At 50.6% G+C, this 14,870-nt stretch overlaps 1 protein-coding gene across 3 annotated transcripts in view; it reads right to left on the bottom strand.

Annotated features, from left to right (window-relative positions):
- Positions 1-11,869, bottom strand: part of fbxl18 (F-box and leucine-rich repeat protein 18) — a 37,535-nt gene extending 25,666 nt beyond the window's left edge. The window contains exons 1-3 of one of the 3 annotated variants that reach the window (XM_078558620.1): positions 11,440-11,577; positions 7,928-8,076; positions 2,046-3,625 (exon numbers count right to left, since the gene is read on the bottom strand). In XM_078558620.1, the coding sequence (XP_078414746.1) occupies positions 2,046-3,472 (1,427 nt within the window). In that variant the 5' untranslated portion in view covers positions 3,473-3,625; positions 7,928-8,076; positions 11,440-11,577. Of the gene's footprint in view, positions 1-2,045; positions 3,626-7,927; positions 8,077-11,322; positions 11,343-11,439 lie in introns of those variants that run through there. The other 2 variants (XM_078558621.1, XM_078558619.1) reach the window with 2 other exon arrangements.
- Between the last annotated feature and the right edge of the window lie 3,001 nt (positions 11,870-14,870).

The following is a 14,870-nucleotide window of genomic DNA, read 5'->3' as shown; positions in this document are numbered from 1 at the left end:
CATGCCACAAATCACTGTGGTAGTTAAACAGAGCTTTGAACAAGAGGAAGAGTGTGTGCACAAATAAGCAGCAGAGCTGAGTGTCTTGCTCAGCTGCTTCAAAGGGCAGTTAGGCATTGGTGTGGAACCGGGTAAGGATGCTAGGTTTCCTTCCCTAAAGGACATGAACAAACCAATTGAATTTTTACAAAATTCCAATAATAGTCACTTTTACTTTGCGGATACCAGTTTTTAAAAAATTTCATTTCCATCTTATTAAAAAAAATTCTCCATCTGCCATGAATGGATTTAAGTCAATTTTTTTTCGTTTCATGGATTGTGGGCATCGCCGGCTAGGCCAGCATTTATTGCCTTTGAGAAGGTGGTGGTGAGCCACCTTCTTGAACTGCTGCAGTCCATGTGGTGTAGGTACACCCACAGTCCTGTTAGGGAGGGAGTTCCAGGATTTTGACCCAGTGACAGTAAAGGTATGGCGATATATTTCCAAGTCAGGATGGTGAGCGGCTTGGAGGGGAACTTGCAGCTGGTTGTGTTCCCATACATCAGCTGCCCTTGTCCTTCTAGGTGGTAGAGGTTATGGGTTTTGAAGGTGCTGTTGAATGACCCTATTGTAGATGGTACACACTGCTGCCACTCTACCTCAGTGGTGGAGGGTGTGGATGTTGAAGATAGTGGATGGGGTGCCAATCATATGGACTGTTTTGTCTTGGATTGTGTCCACCTTCTTGAGTGTTGTTGGAGCTGCACTCATCCAGGCAATTGGAGAGTATTCCAACACACCCCTGACTTGTACCTTGTAAATGGTGGACAGGCTTTGAGGAGTCAGGTGGTGAGTTGCTCTCTGCAGGATTCCTAGCCTCTTACCTGCTCTTGCTGCCACAGTATTTATATGGCTAGTCCAGTTCAATTTCTGATCAATGGTAATCCCCAGGATGTTGATAGTGGTGGATTCAGTGATGGCAATGCCATTGAATGTCAAGGAGAGATGGTTAGATTCTCCCTTGTTGGAGATGGTCATTGTATCGCACTTCTGTGCTGCAAATGTTACTTACCACTTGTCAGCCCAAGCCTGAATGTGGTCCAGGTCTTGCTGCATATGGACATGAACTGCTTCAGTATCTGAGGAGTTGACAAATGGTGCTGAATAGCACAATCATCAGCGAATGTCCCCACTTCTGACCTTATGATGGAGGGAAGGTCATTGATGAAGCAGCTGTAGATGGTTGAACCAAGAACGCTATCCTGAGAAATTCCTGTGGTGATTTCCTGGAAGTGAGATAATTGACCTCCAACAACCACAACCATCTTCCTTTGCGCTAGGTATGATTGCAAGTAATGGAGACTCTCCCACCACCACTGCCCCTATTCCCATCGTCTTTTTGCTAGGGCTCCTTGATGACACACTTGGTCAAATGCTGCCTTGATGTCAAGGGCAGTCACTCTCACATCACCTCTGGAGTTCAACTCTTTTATCCATATATGGACCAAGTCTATAATGAGGTCCGGAGCCGAGTGGCCCTGGCGGAACCCAAACTGAGTGTCAGCGAGCAGGTTATTGCTGAATATGTGCTGCTTGATAGCACTGTTGATGACCCCTTGCATTATTTTACTGATGATTGAGAGTCAACTGATGGGCCTATAATTGGCCGGTTGAATTTGTCCTGCTTGTTGTGGACAGGACATACATACCTGGGCAATTCTGAAATATTCGCACAGACCTCTCAAATTACTAGTAATTACTACACCACCATTAACTGGTCAATTATCTCATTGTTCTGTGTTGAACTCTTATGTGCAAGTTGGTAACCAGACATGCCTACATAACATGTAACTGCACTTAAATAGTTCACTGACTGTGAAGCACTTTGGGACATCCTGAGGACTTTAAAAAGGCACTATAAAAATGCAATTCACTCTCTCACACGGAGGATTACAGGCTACTTCGCATTAAGACATGAAATGCTGTTATGACTGTAAACGGTGAATCCTTTACTTCCAGAGTGTGTGTGTCAAAACTTCAAATTCTAATAAAGACATGCGCTCACCTCAAGTCCTTCAACTGTTTGCAGTGTTTCAGCATTTCACACAAGGCTGGCATGTAAGCAACTTTCCCCAACAGGCCAAGGTTTGCCAGGGACAATGTCTGTAGCTGCTGACACTTCAGTCCAATGCCAATCAGCCCTGACCCAGAAAGAATGCCAGGAAGCTGGGCCAAGGTCAGGCTGTGCAAGCGCTGCAGCTGTCCAATGAGTGCCAGCTCCTCGTCTCGGATCCGCTGGGCACGGTCGCAGGGCGGCTGCAGGTTCCGGATGGCCGGCTCGTTTCGAGGCACGTTCGAGGAAAAACTGGAGCCAATCAGCTCCAGCTCTTCCAAGAAGGGAACGTGTTCCAGGAGAGTCCCAAACACCGTTGCTGGCAAGTTGAGCGACAGCTGCTCCTGGATGTTCTGGGGGTAGGTGGGAACTCCAATGCGAACCTTCTTGCCCAGACCCCGGCGCACAGACTGCGCCCCCAGGGCCGGCACCGTGTGGTTAGGGAGCTTGTCGGCGCTTTTGGCACTTTGCACGATGCAACACACGGGGAGCGACAACGAGCGCAGCTGTTTCAGCCTGGCCAGCAGCAGGCACAGGTGCTTCCCCGCCCCCTCGGGGCTGTGGTGGTGAGCCGCAGACAGATTCAGGTGCCTCAGGTTGGGGCAACAATTCACCAGAGCCTCCACCACGTCAAAGTCAATGTCATCTTTGGCCTTGCGGAAGACGGAGCAGTCCGACAGCAGGCAGTGGACGCAGCCGCTGAGGTTCAAGCTGACCAAAGACTGGACGTTTCTGCCGCCGTTAATGATTTGGTGGCTCAACTGGCAGCCAGACAGGATGCAGTGGCTGAAGTTCAAATAGACAGGGTTGCTGAGCGTAATGGTGTGCAGAAGTGACGAGTGTAGGAGCGAGGATCCATTCAGCCAGGATCGAGGCAGCTGCAATGCTTCCAAGCTGAAGTTTTTAGTCATGCAATCTAGGAAGTTCCGTGTGGAGCAGCCGGTGTCAACAAAAACCCCCGGGACGGACAGGATAAAGGCACGCAGGTTCTCAGGTGTCCGAATACTCAGCACAGACAGGTAAAACCTCCCAACTTCCTGGTTCACATAGCCTGGAGACAACCTTGCATAGAATACCTTGAGATTTTGATAGTGGGGGATGTTGCTTTGTCCAACCATCAGCTGGCCCGACAGCATTTCACCCTCTCGAGTCCGGTCAGGGATTTCGAAATAAAGCAACAGCCGCTCCAGGTTGGTGCAGCAGGGGACCACGCCATAGGAAGGGGTGAATAAAGTCTGCTTGAGTTCAGTTACTTTGCCAAGCGTTGCCTTACATTCACTGCTGAGTTGGCCAACATCAAATCCCTGGCTGACGTCTAGAGCAAGAGAGCGCAGGTTCCGGAGGACGGACAGCATCCTGGAGAGGCGCAGTGATGTCATGCGGCATCCCGTCAGGTCAAGCTTCAGGATGTTTTTACACTTTGCCACCTGATCAATGGTTGAGCCGGACAACCAATAGCAGCCACTCAGTTTCAGCTGTTGAATGTCACTAGCTATTGCTTTCAGGAGAGAAGTCACCTTTGTATCATTTTCCTAGAAACAAAACACAAATTTAGTACAAGGCTATGAAAGGGAAATGCAATTTAAGAAAAAGCTCAGTTTATGATAAATATGAGCCGTGTATTTACAATGCTGCAGTTGAGCCAAAGTGATGCCTTTGTCCATTGCCCATTGGCTTGCTGGATTGTGTTCAAACCTTCTTTCCTTTCACCGAACAGTCAGCTTACAGCTGATTGGCTGCTTCACATCTTTTTGAATTGACTCCCCAGCTAGAACAAATCTTGCCAGTGAACATTAAGGCTCAGTGAATGTGGTAGAGGTCTAAAGACAAGGGAAAGCCCCTGGGCAGTAGCTCAGATCTTTGTAGGGTGCTGCACTGTAGCTTAGGGACTAGGAAGCAGGAAGAGGTGGAGAAGGGAAAAGGCTCCCACAGCTGGTTACCATTCAGAGATCCCCCATTGTAAAGTAGAAATGAGTGATATCAGACAGGACCAGAGTCTGCTAATCATGAAGCTCTCCACAACTAATATCAATCAGTGTGTTCACACATGAACATGACACCTGAGTGAAGTACTGAAGTTTGGTGTCAAAACCAACTTAAAATGGTCTTGTCTCTTTTGAATAGGTCAGTTTGCACAGTTTTTTTCTGTGCAAGGAAGTCAGCTCTTCATCATTAAAACATAAAGCAATTCACAATTTCTATCGTAATGGTCAAGATCAAGAGAGCAATTTAGAAGGGAAAAATACCAAACTATTGGCACTTGCTTTGGGTGGGAGTTGTATGTGCAGGTAGTGGGGGGGGGGGGGGGGGGGGGAAAGAGAGAGAGAGAGAGAGAGAGAGGAGAGAGAGGGGGGGAGAGAGAGGGGGAAGGGGGAGAGAGGAAGAGAGGGGGGGAGAGAGAGGGGGGAGAGGGGGGAGAGGGGGGGGAGGGGGGGGAGGGGGGAGAGGGGGGAGAGGGGGGAGAGGGGGGGAGGGGGAGGGGGGAGGGAGAGGAGAGAGAGGGGGGAGGGGAAAGGGGGGAGAGGGAGGGGGGAGAGGGAGGGGGGAGAGGGAGGGGGGAGAGGGAGGGGGGAGAGGGAGGGGGGAGAGGGAGGGGGGAGAGGGAGGGGGGAGAGGGAGGGGGGAGAGGGAGGGGGGAGAGGGAGGGGGGGGAGAGAGAGAGGGGAGAGAGAGAGGGGGGAGAGAGAGGGGGGAGAGAGAGGGGGGAGAGAGAGGGGGGAGGGGGGAGAGAGGGGGGAGGGGGGAGAGAGAGGGGGGAGAGGGACGGGAGAGGGGGGAGAGGGACGGGGGAGGGGGGAGAGGGACGGGGGAGGGGGGAGAGGGACGGGGGAGGGGGAGAGGGACGGGGAGGGGGGAGAGGGACGGGGGAGGGGGAGAGGGAGAGGGAGGGGGGAGAGGGAGGGGGGAGAGGGGGAGGGGGAGAGGGGAGAGGGGGAGAGGGGAGAGAGAGGGGGAGAGGGGAGAGGGAGGGGGAGAGGGAGGGGGGAGGGGGAGGGGGAGAGGGGAGGGGGAGAGGGGAGAGGGAGGGGGGAGAGGGAGGGGGGAGGGGGGAGAGGGAGGGGGAGAGGGAGGGGGAGGGGGGAGAGGGAGGGGGAGGGGGAGAGGGAGGGGGAGGGGGAGAGGGAGGGGGAGGGGGGAGGGAGGGAGGAGGGAGGGGGAGAGGGAGGGGGAGGGGGGAGAGGGAGGGGAGGGGGAGAGGGAGGGGGAGGGGGGAGAGGAGGGGGAGGGGGGGAGAGGGAGGGGGAGGGGGGAGAGGGAGGGGGAGGGGGAGAGGGAGGGGGAGGGGGGAGAGGGAGGGGGAGGGGGAGAGGGAGGGGGAGGGGGAGAGGGAGGGGGAGGGGGGGAGAGGGAGGGGGAGAGGGAGGGGGAGGGGGGAGAGAGGGAGGGGGAGAGAGGGGGGAGGGGGGGAGAGAGGGGGAGGGGGAGAGAGGGGGAGAGAGGGGGGAGGGGGGAGAGAGGGGGGAGGGGGGAGAGAGGGGGGAGGGGGGAGAGAGGGGGGAGAGGAGGGGGGAAGGGGGGAGAGAGGGGGGAAGGGGGGGAGAGAGGGGGGGAAGGGGGGGAGGGGATGGGGGGAAGGGGGGAGAGAGGGGGAGGGGAGGGGGGAGAGAGGGGGGAGGGGGGGAGAGAGGGGGGAGGGGGGGAGAGAGGGGGAGGGGGGGAGAGAGAGGGGGGAGGGGGGAGAGAGAGGGGGGAGGGAGAGGGGGGAGAGAGGGGGGGGGGGGGAGAGAGAGGGGGGAGGGGAGAGAGAGGGGGGAGGGGAGAGAGAGGGGGGAGGGGGGAGAGAGGGGGGGAGAGAGAGGGGGAGGGGGGAGAGAGGGGGGGAGGGGGAGAGAGGGGGGAAGGGGGGGGAGGGGGGAGGGGGGAGAGGGGGAGGGGGGAGAGGGGGAGGGGGGGAGAGGGAGAGGGGGGAGAGGGAGAGGGGGGGAGAGAGAGGGGAGAGGGGGGGGAGAGAGAGGGGAGAGGGGGGAGAGGGAGGGGGGGGAGAGGGAGGGGGAGAGGGAGGGGGAGGGGGGGAGAGAGGGGGAGAGGGAGGGGGGAGGGGGGGAGAGAGAGGGGGGAGGGGGGGAGAGGGAGGGGGGGAGAGAGAGGGGGGAGGGGGGGGGAGAGAGAGGGGGGAGGGGGGGGAGAGGAGGGGGGAGGGGGGGAGAGAGAGGGGGGAGGGTGGAGAGAGAGGGGGGAGGGGGGAGAGAGAGAGGGGGAGAGAGAGGGGGGAGGGGGGAGAGAGAGGGGGAGAGAGAGGGGGAGGGGGGAGAGGGGAGAGAGAGGGGGGAGAGGGGAGAGAGAGGGGGGAGGGGGAGAGAGGAGGGGGGAGAGGGAGGGGGGAGGGGGAGAGGGGAGAGGGGAGGGAGAGGGGAGAGGGAGGGGGGAGAGGGAGGGGGAGAGGGAGGGGGAGGGGAGGGGGGAGGGGGGAGGGGGGAGAGAGAGGGGGGGGGGGGGAGAGAGGGGAGAGAGAGGGGGGAGGGGGGAGAGAGAGGGGGGAGGGGGGAGAGAGAGGGGGGAGGGGGGAGAGAGAGGGGGGAGGGGGAGAGAGAGGGGGGAGGGGGGAGAGAGAGGGGGAGGGGGGAGAGAGAGGGGGGAGGGGGAGAGAGGGGGGGAGGGGGGAGAGAGAGGGGGGAGAGAGAGGGGGGAGGGGAGAGAGAGGGGGGAGGGGGGGAGAGGGGGGAGAGAGAGGGGGGAGGGGGGAGAGAGAGGGGAGGGGGAGAGGAGTGGGAGGGGGCAGAGAGAGGGGAGGGGGAGAGAGAGTGAGGGAGGGGGCAGAGAGCAGAGAGAGGGGAAATGGGCAGAGAGAGGGGGAAGGGGGCAGAGAGGGGGAGGGGTGGGGGGGAGAGAGGGGGAAGGGGGCAGAGAGGGGGAGGGGTGGGGGGCAGAGAGGGGGAGGGGTGGGGGCAGAGAGGGGGAGGGGTGGGGGGCAGAGAGGGGGAGGGGTGGGGGGCAGAGAGGGGGAGGGGTGGGGGGCAGAGAGGGGGAGGGGTGGGGGGCAGAGAGGGGGAGGGGTGGGGGGGCAGAGAGGGGGAGGGGTGGGGGGGCAGAGAGGGGGAGGGTGGGGGCAGAGAGGGGGAGGGTGGGGGGGCAGAGAGGGGGAGGGTGGGGGGGCAGAGAGGGGGAGGGTGGGGGGGCAGAGAGGGGGAGGGTGGGGGGGCAGAGAGGGGGAGGGGTGGGGGGGGCAGAGAGGGGGAGGGGTGGGGGGGCAGAGGGGAAGGGGGCAGAGAGGGGGAGAGAGAGAGAGAGTGGGTGGGCGCAGAGAGGGGGAGAGAGAGAGAGAGGGGGGGCGAGAGGCGGGTGCGGGGAGAGGGAGTCAGTGAGAGAGAGACTTAAACCTCTATGGTTCACCACACAAGTATGCCGGTGGAAAGTCGAGCTCGGATTGAATGGAGCAGGTTTATGAGGATTTAAACAAAACTCAAAGATTTGCCTAGCTTTGGCCGGAGGGAGTTATCTCCAGAGTAACGGACATCGTAAAAGCTTGTTTGGGGATTCAAAGTTCTCTATCTGGAAAAGGGAAGCAAGCTGTATCACTTTGGACCTGCTCTGTGAGACTAGAATGTCTACCTGAGGGACAGAGTAAAGAATAGCCATGGGAGGAGATTTTCAATTGTTTTAAATTTTATATGGTAATCTTTTCTGTAATTTAGAGTTAAGTTTCCTACTGAAAGAGTGTTTGGTCAATGTTCTTTCTAGTTTGTGTTAGTGAGAGTCTTAAAGCCTGAAATCCTGACATACAATTCCTTTAAGTTGGCCGCTGGGAATTCAAACTTTCAAAAAGAAATCAGTCTCTTCAGTGATCACAACAATATCCCAGGTGAAATAAAACCTGCTGCAAAAGAACTACTTACTGTCTTGAGTGTTAAATCCAGTTTCAGTAGAAGGTGAACCACTTGCCTTCAATTTGCCAGTTAGTGTTGCAGGCTTAATCTAGGGCCCTCTAGTGGTTATTTTCCTCATTAAACTTAATTTTCATCATTTCCATTTGCATAATGCTGGTCTGGTACACGAAGCAAAAGCAAAAAAATACTCCAGGTTTACACATGGGTTTCCTATTGACCTTTATGTATATATCATGTTTTGTGCGTTTGTCTTTTTTTAATCTGATTTCAGGCTGCCTTCATTTTATTTCATTGATAATTTTATGTCACTCATTAGTCTTGCCTTTAGACACTCAGCTTTTAAAGTAAGTATTTCCTTTCTCTTCTCCATTTTGTCAGTATTCCACAATAGAATCATTGAGTAGTTCAGTGCAGGAGACCATTCTGCCCATAGAGACTGCTCTAGCTCTTTTGAAGAGCAATCTAGTTAGGCTCATTTCCCCACTCTTTCCCTATATCCCATTTTTTCTCCAATTCCCATTTGAAGTCTAACATGGAATCTGCATTTGCCACCCTATCAGGCAGTGCATTCCATATCCTTGCAAACTTGTTGCGTAAATTTTTTTTTCCTCATCCCACCTCTGGTTCTTTTGCCAACTAACTTAAATATGTGCCCATCAACGCTTCAGTCATTGGAAATAGTCTTCCTTTATTATTTTGTTCAAATTCTTATAGTCCAGCAGCACAATGCTCTCTTCCTTCCTCTTCCCTTTTCCTGGATCATGCTTTCAAGGACACCAGCAAGGTACTCAGCAAACTATTCAACTGCTTACAAGCTGAGCCTGGCCCTGTCCCTCAGCTGGTGCTCATACACCAATAGTGTCCAGCAGAGGACAGTGAACAGAAAGCTGAAATGTCCCCTCCCTAACCCAGAGCTGCTGAGGACAATCGGAGCTCCCCCTGGTGGAGAGCAACTAACTCAGCAGAGACCTGGGATTGAACCTGCAATCATCCCATGTTCTAGCAAAATCTTAGTTTAGATTGATTTGAAAACCCTTTACGTTTGAGAAGGATACTGAACATCTGTGCCACTGTCAATTTTTGTCTGATTATACTCCTGTGAAGCACCCTGGGAGGTGTTATTACATTAAACGTGCCATATAAATCCAAGTAGTTGTTGTTGAAATAATGGAATACTGGGCCTCCACCCTATAGTTCAGTAAGTTTGTCATGGAATATTGAGTCATGCACAAATGGAAGATCTTAGAACACAACCTCAGGGTTAATTGAAGTTAGCAGGAGCAGCGTTAGCTGCACTACAGTTACCCTTAACATGTCTGATTTACAGGGGAAACAAAAACAGCTCTGGTACCCACTCCTAATCGCTATCCAGTGAGCATTGGAGGAGGTGCACAAATTTAGTTCTTTCTGCTTTGTAGAATGAACTCGATGGCAAACTGAGCACCAGATCTCTAAAGCTGGGCAGGACAGAGCTAGGCTCCCCTTCCGAGGTAGATACATTCAGTGTCAAGATTCACATGGATTATGAGCATTTGCCCATGATAACAGAGGGAATCCAGTCCATGAATATCAGGGAGAGCAAAGAGAACAGAGACAAAGATTTGAAGAACAATCAATAAAGAAATAACAGCGCGCAATTTGCTGGCAGAAGCAAAATGGTCACCAAAGCATCAAAAGAATTCACAGAGTTGGCTAAAGCTTTGTCCACATATGACAGGCCTTCAGTTCACAAAAAACCCACATTGAAAATTTAGCCTTCAACTCCACATGATGATTCAAGGAAAGATGCATAGTTGGTCATTCTCACACTATTCAGCACATCAGTAAAACCACTCGCTTCACCATTTACTCAATTTGCAATGGTCACAGACTAAACAGTGTCACTGTCCGTGCCTGCAAGACACCATTGCCATGGACAAGTACAACAAAAAAGCCCACTGGATTAATAGTGGGCTTTTGAGGTTTGATTGCTGGTAAATTAAATTTAAATAATGTAACCATTTGCAAGAGATCACACCCAAGTGCAGAACAGTCTAAAATGTATGTCTCAGCTTATACATTACCAATGACATGAAAGCATGGGTCAGTACTGCTGTACAATCAAATTTAGTTATCAACTTTAATCTCCAATTTTATATTAATTTAAAAAATCACAGAACAATGATCATTTTCAGACTTAAATCATTTGAAGTCAGTGGAGGGGAGAGCAGTCAGTTTATTTCATTTCAGTGAATGAACAAAGTCTGAGGGGATCATTGTCTGAAGTCATCATGGAAGAGCAAATGGAGGAAAACCATTAACTAAAATGATCTGGAGGCACTTTTTAGGGCCCAAAAGTTGCTTGAGCATGTGAGCGTAACAGTTAAGCCTTATTCTGTCTTTATCTGATGCTCATGTATGTCCTTTCCAGCTGACTGGTACTGGAGAGCGGAAAGAGCAGGGAATCCAGGTACAGCACCACACCGCCCCCCAGCTCTCCCTACTGCAGTGCTAGCCTAGTGGTACTGAGGTTGATCGTACATAATTTCTGCTGTCTTGCCTGAAATAATCAGAAGTGGCACATACCAGGGCGAACTGACCTGATTTGCATGGCATAGTTGCACATTAAGCAATGCGCTTGCCAATCAAGTTGCCAGCGTAAGAAAAGATTTTCAATTTTGTTCCAGCACATTTGGCAAGAATTAATTATTTTGTTGTTGCTGTGATTTTGTTAATAGAAAAACAAAGTTGGTAGCTAAATGGGATCGCACAGCAGTACTGATCTGTGTTTTGTTGGTTTTAAAGCCAACTACTGTACTGTTTAATCAAAGGGTCAAGACATAAATTTAAGGCTCTTAACAATGAACAGCTCAAAATTTAAAGATGAGGATTGCACCAAGCACATTGAGTGTTTGTTTTCAAATAAATACCCAAAGGAGGAATTGTGGGTATAGAAAAACAAGATTTGGCTGCAAAAGACAGCATTGGGCCCAAATGCAGATTTGTAATCTGAATGAATTGAATAAAGGACCTCAACTCTACCAAGTCTGCACAATATGACTGAATAGACATCGAAACAATTGGGGAAAACTAATGCATTACTGCCACCTCCCATTTCATTTTTTTCTGCTCCCGGAGTTAAGGACACAGGGCAGCATGAGTTGATATTTATTTTGTCTCATCCCTGTTCGGCGTTGGAATGAGATAGGCCATGACACTGAATGTAAACAAGGTGGAATTTGGGTTAAAGGATTTCCATAGTCAGGTCGCTGACCTGCAACATTAACTCTTTGTTTCCCTCTCTCCACAGAGACTGCCTGATGCTGAATATTTCCAGCGTTTTTCTGCTTGTATTACAGAGGGTCCAGACTTCACCTACCTCCCACTGTCACAACCTGGCAATGCAATAGCTGGGGCTGGCTCACCCTAAATGTTGGCGTCGTTTTCAATCCTGGCTAAGAGTGTGGGTTCGCCATAAGAGCAGAGTGGGCTAACAGCAGGGCGATGGGCGGAGTGGCCGTGCCGGCACGGTGATTATTTACCTGGTACTCCTTGTGCAGAGTGACAGAGCTGACCAGGCTCTTGTCCACACACAGAGCCGCCAACTTTCTGTTCACTTTCCTGACATTTAGCAGCAGGTCGCAGCTGGGCACGAACCTCAGGATGGTCAACAGGATCTCATCCGAGAACTCGGTCAGGTTGAGGGATGGGGATTGGTCCTGGTCCTGATCCTGATCCTGGTCGGGTTCCTGATCCGGCTCCTCCCCGCTCTCCATCGCCTCCAACTCCGGCTTCAGTTAACGGCACCTGAGAGCGGGAGAGGGAGGCGGCCTCATCCGTCAACCAACTCAATTAAAAAATAACCAACCTATAAGGTTTTAAACAAAAAAAAAAGATTCAACCACCCTCCAGGCCCGAGCCGGTCACCAACACCGCTCACTCTCCCCGCACCAAAAACTAACGGCGCTGCCCCGGAACTTCATCCCGCCCCGCGCAGCCCCGGCTTCCGCCCCCGCGCAGCCCGGCTTCCGCCCCGCGCAGCACGTCCCTAGCAACCGAAGGTCCGAGCTAAGGTAGTATCGCAGGAAAAGGCCATTCAGCCCATCCAGCCTGTGAATCCTTTATTTAAACCCTTAGGAAGAGACTGTGTTGCCCTGCTCTGGTGGCATCAAAGAAAAAGTTGTATCCCTTTAGAGGGAATACAACTTATAAACAAGTCACGCAAAAGGAAACATCAAAATTAAATAATAGTATTTTCACTACCGACTATATGCACTCCAGTCTCTGCGGAAGGCCTCAGGAATACTGGCGGATAACGTTTGCCGTCCTGCCTGTGCTGTTGCTTTGAGAGTGCTATCCAATTAGACTTCCTTGCGCTTCTCTGAGAGAAGGAGGCCATTCAACCCTAAAATAAAAGCAAAATACTGCAGATGCTGGAAATCTGGAACAAAAACAAAAATTGCTGAAAAAACTCAGAAGGTCTGACAGCATCTGTGGAGAGAAAAACAAAGTTAATGTTTAGAGTCATACGGACCCGAAACGTTAACTCTATTGTTTTTCTCTCCACAGATGCTGTTAGAGCTGCTGAGTTTTTCCAGCAATTTTTGTTTTTGTTTCAGGCCATTCAACCCATTGTGTCTCTGCTGGCTCTCTGAATGAGCTATTAGTCAGACGCCCTCTGCTCTTTCCCCATAGCCCTATTGGCTTTCCCTCTCTTCAAAGTATATATCTAATTCCATTTTGAAAGTTACTGTTGAAACTGCTTCCACAGAAGACAATGTATTCCATATCGTAGTAGCTTGCTCTGCTAACAGGCATGGGGAAGAAGGGCTCAGCTTTTAGGTGTTTCTTCTCACCTCTCGTGAAATGTATTGTTATTTTTTTTAAATATATGCAATTGGCAGGCTCCCTACTATTGATTAGTGTGTAACACACACACACATATATAATATATACGCATGAAGTGTCAGTGGTGGCACATTAGCCTCTGAGTCGAAAGAGACAACTCCAGAGACCACGTTGCTACTTCATTGTAGTTCTAAGGAAGTGCTGCACTGTCAGAGGTGCTGTCTGTTGGATGAGATTTTAAACTAAGGATCTGCCTGTCCTTTCCTATGGATGTAAAAGATCCCATGCCACTATATGAAGAAAAGGGAGTTTCTCCCTGGTGTCATGGCCAATATTTATCCCTCAACCAACATAACTGAAATAGATTATACAGTCATTATTATGTTGTTGTTGTGAGACCTTGCTATATGCAAATTGGGTGCTATATTACAACAGTGAATACACATCATTGACTGTAAAGTACATTTTGGATGTCCTACGATCATAAAAGGTGCTGTGTAAATGTAAGTCTTGTTGTATATTTTTCCATAGAGATCTCTGATTTTCTGCAACACTAATTGTAGCATTCCAAATGGTCCCAATAGGTTCAGGAATGAAACCTTGGACTTTCCAGGTTTGTATGCCTCAGTCCCATTCTGGGCAGCGCAGTACTGGCTGAGCTTTTGGAGAGCAGGTGGGTCCAAGGTCTCATCTTTGACCAGTTGTGAGATAACCAAGTTGAAACACGGTGACAACAGGGACACTTCCAGAGACACTGTATCCCATGACAAACAAACAGGATTCCTGCTCCTGATTACATGTTTGAAGGGACTCCAATATTTTGTTTTTTAAAAGAAAAGATGACCACCTGTACTTGCAAGTTTCTTCTGATCTCTGAACAGACACCAATTTAATGTTACTAATGTTAACAAAGCTAACATTAAGATGCCTGGTCACAGCACCATCTACAGGCATATCAGATATCAAGCGTAAATAAAAACTTTTATAATGGCATTATTTCTGAAATCAGCTCAACTAAAGAGTTTTCAATATGTTTTTTAAATAGATTTGTTAGAAGATGGTTTATTTTTATCATTAGATAATCTATCTGTTCCTCAAATATCAATCCTGTTCTTGAAACATTGTGGTCAAGAGTTCAGTTCATAAATTTAAGTGCAATGTGCATGCAATCATATTTAAATATTTGTATTGCTGAAAAAAGAGATATGCTTTCAACACGCGCTATATGTTTGGTCTTATCAGCAACCTCGTAAACAGGGTCCGAGACACTTGCTCACTATGCAGACTTGATGCTGAAATAAGGTGCATCAAAGCCATCCGGTGGGACAATGGCTACCTTGATCAGATCATTGCTCACTGTATATCGTGCAAACTCATGAAGGGGCCTAAAGCTGCCACTTTCAATCCCGAAAAGTGCCAAGTCTACCTCAGATTACCTTGGAAAGGTAAAGTATCTCAAAAATTTGAGCAGCAGGTGAAACTAGCTGTTTCATGCTGCTACTGTGCAGTAGCATCTCGAATGGTATTCTCCGCTAACAGAATGCTGCAGTCAGGCCAAACGGATGTTCTGCCTACCACAGAAATTAGTAATGTGGTATATAAATTTCAATGCCAGTGTGATGCCAGGTATGTAGGCTGGACGTCCCGATGAATAGTGGATCATATCAAACAGCATGTCTCTTTGGTTGTTCACAATAGACAGATTACTGATTGTACTCAACCAGCCTGTGCCCGTAAAACTCAGAGCATAGTGTCCAACATTAAATGTGATTCCATGATTGGACAACACTTGCTAAATAATCCCAACTGTGCTAAAAAGTATACTAACAACTAATTTAAGTTTATGAGTTGGGCTCGCAGTATGGCTCACTTACGCATGCTAGAAGCTGCATATATTCACACAGTGGAGGCCCTGTTCTTTGCAAACAGAAAGGACATGTCCACGCATTGTGTGTTTTTCAACTAAACAAAAGCTTGGGGTACATCCATTCCCTGGTTCATTCCTCGTTGCAATGCCTTGACCAATCAGAGACAATTTGCCTAGTTTGAAGTTAAACAAAAGCTTGGCAGTTAACTGTTCCCTGGTGCATTCTGCAGGGCAATGATTCTACCAATCAGAGTCCAT

The sequence above is a fragment of the Cetorhinus maximus genome, chromosome 15 (assembly GCF_964194155.1).
Source record: "Cetorhinus maximus chromosome 15, sCetMax3.hap1.1, whole genome shotgun sequence".
In the NCBI taxonomy this organism is placed as follows: domain Eukaryota; kingdom Metazoa; phylum Chordata; class Chondrichthyes; order Lamniformes; family Cetorhinidae; genus Cetorhinus; species Cetorhinus maximus.
This window is presented reverse-complemented; position numbering and strand designations above follow the sequence as displayed.